This window comes from Pongo pygmaeus, chromosome 11 (genome assembly GCF_028885625.2).
Source record: "Pongo pygmaeus isolate AG05252 chromosome 11, NHGRI_mPonPyg2-v2.0_pri, whole genome shotgun sequence".
Classification (NCBI taxonomy): Eukaryota; Metazoa; Chordata; class Mammalia; order Primates; family Hominidae; genus Pongo; species Pongo pygmaeus.
This window is the reverse complement of record NC_072384.2, coordinates 125,342,051-125,356,856: the sequence shown is the minus strand read 5'-3', so window position 1 is coordinate 125,356,856 and position 14,806 is coordinate 125,342,051. Positions and strand designations below refer to the sequence as shown.

Below are 14,806 nucleotides of genomic sequence, written 5' to 3'. Positions count from 1 at the left end.
CAGGTCTGATCTGCAGAGTAGCCGCCATAGCCTCTGGGATGTGGCAGTCACCATCCCTACTCTGGACTAGTTCAGACTCACCAGTCCCTCCTTCATGGAGTCAAACAGCCCTGCATCTTTGCCAAAGACTTCCGCAGGGCTCCTTTCTCCTTTTCTTTCTTGGGAAGTTTCTAGAGTCTAGAGATGTGCTGGGTGGTCTTCCTCTCCTCTGCAAGATGAGGCAGGGCCCCTGATATTCCAAGAGTGGCCAGGTTGGGACTTCCTTCTGCAAATGGAGAACCTGGGAGGATTGCACACAGGTACCAGGAGCCAGCTCGGTGCAGAAGGCATCAAAGCCCCTTTCCTTCTCGCCTCCCCATTTGGCTCTGTCTGTTTAGCCTATGATTATACTGTGGTGTCTACCTCTCTCCCACTATTCTATTGAGACATGTGAGGACTCGGAAGCCATTTACTTTTTACTGAATGAAGAATTATTGAAAGAACTAAAATTTATATTTAAAATGAAAATATAGATGAGGCAATACACTAACACAGTCATGAATAGGTACATTTAAAAATTCAAAAGAAAGTGAAGAAAAATTGAAAGGAAAAATAAAACAAAAATATAAATGACCTAACAATTCAAAGAACAACTTTGGAGAAAATAGCTCTTGTTTACACACAGGTACATTTCAAGAGGAGACTTTCCACTTGGTCCACTCTCCATAGCAAGATTTTATGTGTAGTCCTGTCTAACAGTTGTGAGTAAAACTGAGGAGAGACTCCAAGAAATGCAAAACGATTTTAATGGATCATCCTGGACTCTTTAGACAAGAAACAAGCACTCCACACCAGCTGTGGGATTTTCCCAAGCAGCATGTTTACTCACACCCACGTGGGTGAATAGAATGAGACTCAAACACCAAGTAATGAGCTGCAGATCCACTATGGGAGGCACCTGCTCTAGTGCCTCCCCAGATCCTGCATTGGGAACTATGGTCCCTTCCTCCTGCTCCACACTTTGCCTGTGCAGTCTTTGGCCGTGGTAGCTTGGTTACTGGTTACATGACCATCCGTCTTTTGGAGAAAGAGCAAGTGATCCTCCGAGCCTGCTTACTGTTTAAGACTCTCCTTGATACAGTAAAGAGAATTTGACCACAGAATAGGAAAGGTAGTGAGCAGCTCACTGATAGAAATCTTATGATCTCCTTCCTTCAGCCTTCAAATGCAAGCTTCCTCAGCTGATAAGGAGAGGAGCTACTCTGTTGAAAGGGGCCAATGAGATTTAAAAGGCTTTCCTGATCCGTCTCTACCACTCCTCATTATGACCCAGTGTGTACAGGAGAAGATCTACAACCCCATAAGTGTGAAATGGAATTACTAAAAGAAAATAATAAAATGTAACTAAGTGGTTAAAAAAGTAGACAACCGAAAGCTAAAGCTTTCTATATAAAAAAGAAGGGGCTATAATATTTCATTACAAAGCTCCAGTGACATTTTATAAAATCAATAAATATAGATTTATAACTTTCTGATTGATATTTTTGTCTTGTTCCTTTATACTTTCATTTTGTTTTTCCTTTCAATTTTTCTTGTTTTCTTCTGAATTTTTAAATGTACCTATTCTCTGTTAGTATATTGCCCTGTTTCATTTTATTTTTTAATATAAATTTTAGTTATTTTAGTTGCCATATGTGGATGACTGCTTAAACATATTTAGAAGATTTTTTAAATACCTAATTATACAATACATTTAGTTCAGTGTTATTTTACCTCAACATATTTAATCATATTTTCTAAAATCTTTAATGATTCTTCAAGTAAAAGTGTTTGAATTTAGAATTTTATCTATTTTAGCGCTGCTTTACATTTATGGACCGAGGGTATGTGTTTAAGATGGTCAACAATTACATCAGCATGTTCTCCTCTGGTGACCTCAAGGTAAGAACCATGTACAGGAGTGATTGTTTTCTAAACTATGGCATTGTAAATAAATAAAGTAGTCTCTGTGGATACCTGCTTAAGTCATTAACCTCTCCATTTTCTGTATCAGAAAGTGATTTCTATGCCAAGGAGAGGCAGCCTTTTAATGTTTCATCTGCTGAGTATGCCTACCAAGTCCTTCCTTAATGGGGACAAAGGAGAGTGGAATGAAAGTGCTTACATTTCGTTTCTATTTCCTGTGGGTGGTGAAGAGAATGGCTCTTCGCAGCTACAATTCCTACAGTCCAGTTTGCCCTAGACTGGCTTGGTTTTAGCACTGAAAGTCCTACTTCCCTGGAAACCTTTAAGTCCTGGGCAAAATGGGACAGTTGAATACCCTACCCAAATAGGGGTATACGTTGGGGAGATGTAAAGAGAACTCTAGAGCAGTGGTTCCTAGACCAGAGAGGTAGCATCACTTGGGAACTGAACTGCTGCTAATGGAGCCCAGAAATCTGTTTTAACAGGACCTCTAGGTGATTCTTAGGCACTCTCAGGTTTGAGAACCACTGAGCTATGGTTATAGCATATGCTGGAGGGAACTAAGACTGGAAATGGGCCAGATGATGAAAGATGAAAGTTGGATCAGTTAACTGTTCTTTGGGCTGCAAGCAACAGAAACTGACTCCAATTTGAACAAAAGGGAATTGATTGGAAAGATATTGGGAGTAAATAGCATTGATGAAGCAGCTGCAGAAGCAGGCTTTGAAAAGAGCAGGGGCCGACCGGACACGGTGGCTCACGCCTGTAATCCCAGCACTTTGGGAGGCCGAGGTGGGCAGATCACGAGGTCAGGAAATCGAGACCATCCTGGCTAACACGGTGAAACCCTGTCTCTACTAAAAATACAAAAAAATTAGCCGGGCGTGGTTGTGGGCACCTGTAGTTCCAGCTACTCGGGATGCTGAGGCAGGAGAATGGCGTGAACCCGGGAGTCGGAGCTTGCGGTGAGCCGAGATCGCACCACTGCATTCCAGCCTGGGCAACAGAGCAAGACTCCGTCTCAAAAAAAAAAAAGAAGCAGGGGCCAGGCCTTTTCAAGCACAAGGAATACAGTCATGCGTCGCTTAACGACAGAGACACATACTGAGAAAAGCATTGTTAGGCAATTTCGTCACTGTGTGACTATCACAGATTGTACTTACAAACCCAGCTGGTATATATCCTACTCCATTATATAGCTCTGTTCTCATTGTATGGGACCACCATTGTATACATGGTCTGTCTTTCACCAAAATGTTATATGGGGCCTGACAATAATTGCAAATGAAGAACCATTTGGCCGAGGTGCTGCTGCATCTGCTTAAATGAATCAACTGAAGCTGTTTTCTCCCCGCCAGCACTCTGCTTCAGATTCACCTTCCATAGAGGAAGTGTGTGAGCAACCTGCTTTGGGTCACAGGCTTGCTCTTAAGGAGAGAAGACAGGGCATATGAATTAATAATTCTCTGTTAACCTTTACCCACTGTGAAGGAGGCCAGTCCTCAAGGGCAAATTATCTAGGTATTTGAAAAGAACAATGGATTTAGACCAGCCAAAAATAAATAATGAGGTTCTTACAGCCTTTCATGTCATGCTTAGGTGCTTAAACATTATTTTTGGGAGATGGGGTGCAGTGGAGATTTTGACCAGAGGAATTACATGATTTTATGTCATTTGGTTTTGAAAATCCAATTCTCTCTCTAAATTTTTTTGAAAGTATATTCTTCATTTGTGCTCCTATCATGCATGAAATTTGCAGAATATCCATTTAATTGCAGCAGACCTAAATTATATATTTTCAAAGACCAAACAGAATGTTCTCAATGTAAAATAGTTAACATATAATTTAATAATGCTCCTGTTCACTTTGATGTACAAAGGTTTAAGTCAAATACTATCCTTTTTGAAATGGCAGTATTTTAAATTATTAACTAAAGTTGCCACAAGATATAATTCTAAAATATCTGAGTAAATGGGATATATTTTATTTTGTGAGCTGAGATTAGTGAATATAATGATGATCATCGAACTTAGTCTTAAAACATGGTTACTTAGCATGCATGAGAGTGAAAATAGAGCAGCTAGGGACATGCTTATTTTTCCTACTGATGTGGCTGTTCTTGACTCCTGTGTTACAGTAGACTTTGACCATGCCTGGACTCCATTTATCTCCATCTAACTCAAACATTATTGGAAAGACAGACCTATTTGCAAGAGCAGGGAGGAAAGAGGAATTAATTAATGTACTATGAGAACATGTGGCATACAGAGTTTCACTCTAATTTTACATGATACACACCATTGTCTTCCTTAGCTCTGGATGGTAGGAGCTCATTGTAGAGGTCTGTTTCATTATCTGAGTGTAGTTTTTGAGAGAATTCTGTGCATGTGTTACAGCAGGAATTTTTTTCAGAATAAATGTGTCATGATACATGCTAAAAGAAGCTAAAAAATATGACTCGGTAGGATCTTACCTCATAGAAGCTACACGTAGGTTACAAATGGGATTATTTCCTGAGGAGGCCTTGACCAGTCTCCAAAAGTAGGGAGCTTAACTACAGTTCAAAGGGGACAAAACCCTTTCAACTTAATTACCTAGTGGTCCGTCAAGTGTACGGTAACTACTTTTTCTTTTTAGGGATAAGATTCAAGTGCAGATTTTGTTTGTTTGTTTTTATTCAGTTTCTTGGTCTGTAAGTCATAGTCATTTAGTTTGCCTCTCTTTCAGACCTTGTGCCAGTATAAATTTGATTTTCTTCAAGAAGTATGTCAACATGAACACTTTATCCCCTTGTGTCTGCCCATAAGATCAGCAAACATTCCAGGTAATAAAATTCCCAGAATTTTCATCAGTTCCTGCAAAGTGAATGCTTTTGTTTGTTCGTTTTACCTTTTGTTTATTATTATTTTCCTGTTTCCTCAGTCATAATTTTGTTTGAAGCTGTCACATGGGTATCAGACCCAAGAAATCAAGAATTAAATTAAAATGCAAAAGAAGTTGTTGGCATGTGGTGATGAATATGGCTTCATATTCCTCAATTTTTGTCTGTTTCCCTTTTTATTAAAGAGAAGGCCAACAAAATTATAAACCTGATGATTGTAAATCAAATAATTTGAACCTAGAGGCACCTTACTGGCTCCAAAAGACAGCTTTCCTTTGATTTTGAGACATAAAATTATAGGGAGGAAAAGTACTATAGATATAATTTAGAAATATTATATATAGAAATATGTATGTATTATGGTAGAGAGTATTACCCATGTAGACATCAAAAACTAATCAAATATCAAGATGCAAATAAAATAATAAAATTATTTAGGAGCATGAAATACTTTATTACCAACCAATGAGTAAACTATTTATGAGGTACAGTTTTTTTCTTGGGGGGGAGGGGGTTGTTTTATTTTTGAGGCAGAGTCTCACTCTGTCACCCAGGCTGGGAGTACAATGGCGTGATCTTGGCTCGCTGCAACCTCTGCCTCCCGGGTTTGAGCGATTCTCCCACCTCAGCCTCCTGAGTAGCTGGGACTACAGGCATGTGCCACCACACCTGGCTAATTTTGGTATTTTTAGTAGAGAGGAGGTTTCACCATGTTGGCCAGGCTGGTCTCCAACTCCTGACCTCAGGTAATCCGCCTCCATCGGCCTCTGAAAGTGCTGGGATTACAGATGTGAGCCACCATGCCCAGCTGAGAGGCATATTTGCTTTGATATTCATAAACGCAAACACTAAGATTGGTAAAGAGCCTCATTATACTTCCTTAACCTATTAGCTTACACGAGTATTCTGGAGGGAAAATTACATTATCAAGCCTATAAAAGTTTTGCCATTTTAATCTTAAATCTATATAATATTATTCCAATTTTTTCTAATTTATGAAGCATATTTCACAGAAAATAGGGTAGAAATGGTATATTAGATAATAACACTTTAAGGTTTTTACTTTGTTCTGAGTGTATTTTTGTTTTATAAATTACTGCCAAGTTATTATTGGTTAGCCAGGCTGATTGAGATATTCAAGAGGATGAAATCTTTATTTGGTCATTTTTATTTCAATTGCTTACTGTATTAGTCCATTGTCACACTGCTATAAAGAACTACCTAAGACTAGGTAATTTATGAAGAAAAGAGGTTGAATTGACTCACAGTGCTGTATGGCTGGGGAGCCCTCAGGAAACTTACAATCAAGGCAGAAGGTGAAGGGGAAGTAAGGACCTTCTTCACATGGCGGCAGGAGAGAGAAAGGGAGAGAGCAGGAAGTGCCACACTTTAAAACCATCGGCTCTCAAGAGAACTCACTTACTGTCATGAGAACAGCACAGGGGAAACTGTCCCCATGATACAATCACCTCCCACCAGGTACCTCCCCTAACACGTGTGGATTACAATTCAAGATGAAATTTGGGTGGGGACACAGAGTCAAACTATATTACTTACTATTAGTCAGTAGCTCAGAGAAAAGCCTGATAGTCTCTTTGTAGATCTGATACTATAAATAATGAACATAAAAATATGTTTCATAGCAGGCAAAGTTCTGATAGAAAAATAGATGCTCAAGTAGAAGGCTAACAATTAGAATAATTCTGCTCATGACCCTCTTTTTTAAGAAAACAAATAGGCCGGGTGTGGTGGCTCATGCCTGTAATCCCAGCACTTTGGGAGGTCAAGGCAGGCAGATCACCTGAGGTCAGGCGTTTGAGACCAGCCTAGCCAACATGGCAAAACCCCATCTCTACTAAAAATACAAAAATCAGCCGGGCACAGTGGCGGGCACCTGTAATCCCAGCTACTTGGGAGGCTGAGGCAGGAGAATCGCTTGAATCCAGGAGGCGGAGGTTGCAGTGAGCCGAGATCATGCTACTGCACTCCATCCTGAGCGACAGAGCCAGACTCTGTCTCAAAAAAAAAAAAAAAAAGGAAACAAATAACCTAAGACATTCTCCTTGAAAACTGGTAATACTGAAGACACACTTTTAAATAATATAGTTTAATTGTTCAGTATAAACTACACATAATGAATATATATGTATCTGAGTATGTATATGTATATATCTGAACTTTTTATTTATATTAAATTCAGATCCTTTGACACCTTCAGAATCGACTCAAGAGTTACATGCATCAGGTAAGTGATATTACCTTACCTAAGCATCAGTAACCACCTGTAATCCAATAATATTGACAACTATAAATACTATAAATTTCCAGTTTCTGGGTGCTAATTTTCATATATGTAATATCATATAATAAAAATATTCAAAAAGTTCGCTGAATTGTTTTCTTGTCACAGATAGTTTAATGATTGCCTAATTTCAATTCTTTCATTTTTTATTCTCCAGAAGTTGGCAATATTTTTTAATTTCCCAAAGCATCTGAAATTTCCTTAATTTGTATCATAAAAGAAATTCCCAGATATATATAATAACATGCTTGTTCAATGTAACTGACTTTATATGATATGTGTCTTTTGCTAAACCACAGCCTGGTTTGATCAATCTTGTTAAGACAGAGGATATCAGTATAAGTTTATTTTTATCTGAAGTGGGTTAGTAACTTAAAACGGTCTAGGCAAACCTTTTCTGTAGTCATAGATGGGAATTTAAAAGTTGTGTTCTATTCCTGGATCCTCAATATTACTATGTCACTGAGAAATGTATTTAACCTGAAGCCCTGTGATTTTAGTCTCCTGAACTTCCACATTCCTGAATTTCCACATTCAGTAGCTTCTTTATGGACTAAAAAAGTCAGTATGTTTAATTTGCTATTGGTCATTTATGAGCTGGAATATTCTAATAGTTAATTATATTAATCATACCTCCCTTAAGGGTTGTCCTGCAGATCAAATGGGATAATGCACATAAAGTGCTTAGCCTAGTGCTAGCAGACAGCAGGTTGTATACATGGGTGCCAGTACTGCTGTTTTCCCCCAGCCTTATTGAGGTAAAATTGACAAAAACTGGGCGTGGTGGCTCACACCTGTAATCTCAACACTTTGGGAAGCCGAGGCAGGCAGATCACTTGAGGCCAGGAGTTCGACATCACCCTGGCCAACATGGTGAAACCCCATCTCTACTAAAAATAGAAAAATCAGCTGGCCATGGTGGCACACGCCTGTAACCTCAGCTTCTCGGAAGGCTGAGGCACAATAATCGCTTGAACCCTGGAGGCAGAGGTTGCAGTGAGCCAAGATCGTGCCACTGCACTCCAGCCTGGGCAACACAGCGAGACTCTGTCTCAAAAAATGATAATAATTTTGTATATCTAAGGTGGAAAACATGATGTTTTGATATATGTATGCATTGTGAAATGATTACTACAATCAAGCTAACACCTCATATAGTTCTGTTTTTTATGTCTGTGCGATGAGAACAATTAAGGCCTACTCACTTAATAGATTTCAAATATACAATATTGTATTATTAACGATTCTTACTATGGTGCATATTTGACCTCCACAATTTATTCATCTTATAACTGAAAGTTTGTACCCTTTAACTAAAATCCACCTCCCATTTCTCCCATTCCCCAGCCCATGGCAACCATCTTTCTACTCTGTGCTTCTATGAGTTTAACTTCTTTAATTTTTTTGTAGAAACTTATAGGGGTACAAATGTAATTTTGTTACATGCATAGATTGCATAGTGGCGAAGTTAAGGCTTTTAGGATATCCATCATCCAAATAATGTACATTGTACCTATTAAGTAGTCTCTTATTGTCCACCAGAGTTTGACTTTTTTAGGTTCCACATATTAACTGAGATCATGCAGTATTTGTCCTTCTGTGTTTGGCTTATTTCACTTAGCATAATGACTCTTAGGTTCACCTGTATTGTCACAAATGGTAGGATTTTCTTTTTTTTTTTTTGAGGCTGAATAATACTCCATTGTATATATATACCATTTTTAATCCATTCATCTATGGATGGTCACCTAGGTTTCCATAGCTTGGCTATTGTGAATAATGCTGCAATGTATCTCTTCAACATAATGATCTGAATTCTTTTGGATGTATACCCAGAAGTTGGATTGCTACATCATATGGTAGCTCTATTTTTACTTTTCTGAGGACCTTCTATACTGTTGTCTATAATGACCATATTCCACCAACAGTGTACAAGGATTCCCTTTTCTTTACACCCTCACCAACACTTGTTCTCATTTGACTTTCTGATAATAGCCATCCTAAAAGGCGTGAGGTAATAGTGCATTGTGGTTTTGATTTGCATTTCCCTGATGATCAGTGATATTGAACAGTTTTTCCATATCTTTTGGCCATTTGTATGTCTTCTTTCAAAAAATGTCTATTCAGATCCTTTGCCCATTTTTAAAACTTGGCGGGTTGTTTGTGTTTGTTTGTTTGTTTGTTTGTTGCTATTATGTTGTAAGAGTTCCTTGTAGAGTTTGGATATTGGCCCCCTATCAGGTATATGGTTTGCAAGCATTTTCTCCCAATCTGTAGTTTGCTTTTTCATCTTGTTGATTGCTTCCTTTGCTATCCAGAAACTTTTTAATTTGATATAATCCTACTTGTTTATTTTTGCTTTTATTGACTGTGTTTTTGGGGTGATATTCATAAAATCATTGTGAATGCCAGTGTCAAAGAGCTTTCTCCCTATGTTTTCTTGTAGGTGCAAGTACTACTATTAATGGTTACATTTTAAAAACCCTTTGGACAATTTGAATAAATCCACTATTACTGGAAATTTTAATGTTCTTTTCTCTATAATTCAGGCTCAAAATTTGGCAGGGCCTTTTCTCTATAATTCAGGCTCAACATTTGGCAGTGTCTTTTCTCTATAATTGAGGCTTAAAATTTGGCAGTGCCGTTTCTCTCTCCTTGCTCCCTCACATACTTAAGTCAACTTTTCCTAGTGAGTTACTCTTATCACTCAGTTTCTGCTACCCCAGCCCAGATATCACGTTGTCACTTGCCCCCTCCCTCCCCCATTGCTACAATGTCCTGTATTGTATCCCTCACCCCATATCACCCCACAGTCTAATTAATTTACACCCTGCACACCATATTAATAAGTCAGTAAAGCATGAGCCTTATCAGGGCACTGATCTCAAAGCTGTCAGTGTGTTAACATTTCTTACAGAATTAAATACAAATGGAGAGGGACCTAGATGGCAGCTAAGGAAATTGTACTGTTCTCCATCATCTAGCCCCAGCCTCTCAAGCCTAATTCTCTCACCATTCCTCTTTTAGCCACTGTGCTTATTGATTCCGACATACTTGTGCTCCCCTCCATACCTGCTCCCTTCCATACCTGCGCTTTCAGAATTCTGTGCCATCGAAAATCCGATTGCCTCTCCCAGCCTCTGTCCTTTCTCCACTGCCTCTGTCTGTTCCCACAAAGATCTGCACCTCCAAACTTCAAGTATCCTTAAAGGCTCATCTTGATGGATTCCTACTTATAACATATCCTGATTCCTCCAAGCAGAAAATGTGTTTTCCCCCTCTCAAATCCTGTAATCCTGTAAATATGCTATTATTATGGAATTCAAAAGTTTATGTTGTGTGTTAGTTTGTACCTGTATTTGTGTTTGTATACACAGAATAGTCCCCTTACTGGATGCTCCTTGAGGATACAACACACCTCATTTCTATAGCAAGACTGTATTCCTGAATCCCTCCTAGTGGTGGAAGAAGTTGATGGTAGTTGTTTGGTATATCTGTCTCAACTATAAAGTGATCATTTGATTTTCAATAACATGAGTTATTTTCCTTCCTCACAAAGATATGCCTGAATATTCAGTCACAAATGAATTTTGTCGCAAACACTTCTTAATCGGAATTCTGCTCCGAGAAGTTGGCTTTGCCCTGCAGGAAGACCAAGATGTCAGACACTTAGCTTTAGCTGTCCTAAAAAATCTAATGGCTAAGCATTCATTTGATGATCGATACAGAGAGCCAGTAAGTGATCTTCCTTTCTCCCTTCCCTAAACACCATTTAATGGCTCACTGCATTAAACGCATATGAAACCGACAAGCCTATTGATTTTTACGTGAATCATTTCTTTTGGCTACCTTTTCTCCTAGAGAAAGCAGGCCCAGATAGCAAGTTTATACATGCCCCTGTACGGCATGCTCCTGGACAATATGCCGAGGATTTATCTGAAGGACCTGTATCCTTTTACTGTCAATACATCTAATCAGGTACGTTTGCACAATATGTCACATTTCTATGTTAATAAAGAATTTGTCTTTTTTTAATTATTTTTTGCCCTGGATAACCATTTCTTCTCATCTGTGAACATACTAGGCATTGAACAACACTTTTTGCTATGTACTCACATCAATGTGTCATTTGTTCCAGATAGGTCCCTTTAGCCTCCGCCTGATCCACCCTTCAGCATTTTGCTTTCATTTCCCTCTGTTCTCTGTATCACCTTCCAATTCTTTCCAGCTTTTACAGGTTCCTCTGTTGCAATTATGGCCCCTTCCTCAGTGGACACCTTCTCCTACCACTTTCTACATTCCCTACATCCCCACCTGGTGTCAGAATAAATAGCCAAGTGCCTTATTTGTAGTCACAACCCAGGAGTGACTATAATCCTTCCTCCACTGAGGCACCACAGTGACTACGCACAATCCACTAAAGATCTGTTGCCTGTGTTCAAATCTCAGATGAAATAACCCACTGCTGAATCCAGTACCTAAGGAAGGTATTACCATCTAGGAGTTAGGAGATATGCCTATGGATTTTTTTTTTTTTTTTTACCTTGTTCAAATCCCAGCAGTATCAGTGACTATCGTGACTATCTGGGTGACTGGAAATAAGTTAGCCAACCTCCTTAAGACTCCATTTCCTTCATTATAAAATGGGATAAAATACCTAAATCACAGTGTCTTTATGAGGATTAAATTGTATACTAGAAAACATTTATTATAGAGCCTGGCAAACAATAAATATTTAAAACGTAGTTTTAGGCCAGGTATGGTGACTCACATCTCTAATCCCAGCAACTTTGGGAGGCCAAGATGGGAAGATCACTTGAGGCCAAGAGTTCAAGACCAGCCTGGGCAACATAGCAAGACCCTACCTGTACAAATAAGAAATTTAAAAAATTAGCTGGGCATGGTGGCACATACCTGTAGTCCCAGCTACTCAGGAGGTTAAGGGCAGGAGGATCACTTGAGCCAGGAGGTTGAGGCTGCAGTGAGCTATAATCATGCCATTGCACTGTAGCCTGGGTAACAGTAAGACCCTGCCTGTTAAATAATGAAATAGAATAATTAAAATAAAATAAAATGTAGTTGTTAATAATAGTAATGTACATAAGATAACTCATGGTAATAATGATATCTATAATGTGATCCATGAATATATCAATAACCAATCCAGCCATGTAGTCTGTATATCTGTATCTAAAAGATTGTTTCTACAACATTGTAAAAAAGTCACATAAATCAAATTATAACTACGAGTATGGTTTTGGCTGTATTTGTTTTCACTGCCTACTTTAGCAGAAAACCTGTAAGGGGATACAAAAGAACAAATTAAATATCACTTAATTGGAAGTGTAATGAAGAAGGCATATGTGGGTTAACAATGTTGAAATATCGTGATTCCCATTAATCTTTACTATACTTTGAATGCAGGGGTCTAGAGATGATCTAAGCACCAATGGAGGATTTCAAAGCCAGACAGCTATGAAACATGCAAACTCTGTGGATACATCATTTTCTAAAGATGTTTTAAATTCCATAGCAGGTACTTGAGATCTTCTGAGAACACTTATTTTTAACACTCATCCACCTTTACATTGTATATCATTGTGCTTTTTACTCAGTCCATAATTTATTATGCATAATCTATGTGGCAAAGTATACTACCTTTATACAACCAAAGAGTCTTTTTACATATTTCTTTGAATTCCATCCAGTGACTTCCTCTTCTACTTAGTGTTCATTATTACTTGGCTTAAGGAGCAGCCTACTTGGATGTTATCAAATTACTTTATTCTGGAAACCGTCTTTAAGTTTTCATTGCAGACAGCCTTTTAAAATATAATGGCTTTTCAACTTCAAGGATTATTTTTAAGAACTATTTTGGAAATGTCATTTCAATTTCTCATAAAAAATCAAAAGTTGAAAACTCCTTCCCAAAAGTATCTTTATGTACTTTTACTAAAGCATTTTTAAAACAAGAGCTGTCTTTAATGCCAATCCCAGACGCTGTTATGTTGGTCTTTCACAACACTGCTGCTACCTCAGTATCAACATCTTTTTGGTTCATCATGTGAACCTTTTGTGTGTGTGTGTGCCCATACATCTCATTCCCATATGTGCGCTGTGGCTTGTGTTTACAGCATTTTCATCAATAGCTATTTCTACAGTAAACCATGCTGACTCCAGAGCATCTTTAGCAAGTCTTGACTCCAATCCAAGTACCAATGAGAAGAGCAGTGAGAAGACGGACAACTGTGAAAAGGTATGACTTCCCTCTCAAACCTACTGATCATTACAAGGCAGAGGTCACTGACTCTCACTCAATCCTGATTGGTTCTTGAATTCCCAGATCCCAAGACCCTTGTCTTTGATTGGCTCAACTCTTCGATTCGACAAGTTAGATCAAGCAGAAACCAGGAGTCTCCTGATGTGTTTTCTTCACATTATGAAAACGATTTCGTATGGTAAAGAGAATTCTTTAAAATTAATTTTTTTGAAAAAAGGAAAAAGAAAACCTTCAGATTTTCATGCTACCTGGTGTTTCCTTTTAGAGACTCTGATTGCCTACTGGCAGAGAGCTCCCAGTCCAGAGGTGTCCGACTTCTTCAGCATCTTGGAGTAAGTTTTAGAGTTGATGGCTTAACACTTTTTTCTGGAACTTTCTAAATAGTCCACTATACCATGTTTCATTTCAAGAACCCATATAGTAAGTTATCAATAATAATACATGAACTATTTAAAGAAAATTTAATATTTTTATTTCAGTATACTTAGATGAACAGTTTGTATAATGAAAGAATATGAATAATTAGAATGTGGTTTTTTCTCCTTTTTAGCGTTTGTCTTCAAAATTTCAGATACCTAGGAAAACGCAACATAATAAGGTAATAATTTTAATTCCAATAGGTTAATCTGGTCTTTTAAAAAGCATATGACATGTATTAATGTGTCAGGTTAGAGTTATAAATATATGTTTGAAATCTTAAAATGCAAATAAGGATTGTTAGGTTGACTTCACATTAGACACAGAAGTTTGAAGATTGCCTCATATGCGTTGTAGATCTAGGAATAGTTCATGTTGTCTAGGGAGAAAAGCACAAAAACACAAATTTTTGAAAGAAAACCACATTTCATGTATCTTCAGAATGAATTTATCATTATATAGATATAACTTGGAAGATACCTATTTCAGAAAACATTTCCAGTAAACTAAAAAAAAAAAACAAGTAATCTGGCATAACTTTGTACTGTCATCATTTTCTCATGAGACAACAACGTTTGAAGCACCTTCACTAAATCCCAATTTCTGATTTCCAAAAGAAAACAGGGTTTTATTTTTGATTAATTCACAGCATGTGAAATATTTCATTGTGCAGTAATTGTTTTGTCAGTTGCCATTCATTTTTATATGTAAATTACAAACACTGAGCTATGATTAAAACTTCCATTTTCATTGCAGAAAAATTGCTGCTGCATTTAAATTTGTGCAGTCCACCCAGAACAATGGAACTCTCAAAGGATCCAATCCTTCCTGCCAGACATCAGGTCTCTTGTCACAATGGTAATGTCACATTGGCTTGGTATTTAAAATTATATATAGCTGCGTATGTGTGTCTGTATATGCACATGTGAGAGGTAGACACACACACACACACACATATTTCTATTTATATATTCAAACCAA

At 37.9% G+C, this 14,806-nt stretch overlaps 1 protein-coding gene across 6 annotated transcripts in view; it reads left to right on the top strand.

Moving 5' to 3' along the window:
- The window catches only part of DOCK10 (dedicator of cytokinesis 10), a 274,133-nt gene that overhangs the window by 220,423 nt on the left and 38,904 nt on the right, over nt 1-14,806 (top strand). For 4 of the 6 annotated variants that reach the window (XM_054477379.2, XM_054477377.2, XM_054477380.2 and 1 more), the window contains 11 exons: nt 1,837-1,920; nt 4,673-4,769; nt 7,027-7,071; nt 10,688-10,863; nt 10,990-11,106; nt 12,553-12,664; nt 13,263-13,384; nt 13,472-13,586; nt 13,674-13,740; nt 13,959-14,006; nt 14,582-14,683. In XM_054477379.2, coding sequence (XP_054333354.1) covers nt 1,837-1,920; nt 4,673-4,769; nt 7,027-7,071; nt 10,688-10,863; nt 10,990-11,106; nt 12,553-12,664; nt 13,263-13,384; nt 13,472-13,586; nt 13,674-13,740; nt 13,959-14,006; nt 14,582-14,683 — 1,085 coding nt within the window. The remainder of the gene's footprint in view (nt 1-1,836; nt 1,921-4,672; nt 4,770-7,026; nt 7,072-10,687; nt 10,864-10,989; nt 11,107-12,552; nt 12,665-13,262; nt 13,385-13,471; nt 13,587-13,673; nt 13,741-13,958; nt 14,007-14,581; nt 14,684-14,806) is intronic. The other 2 variants (XM_063648413.1, XM_063648412.1) reach the window with 1 other exon arrangement.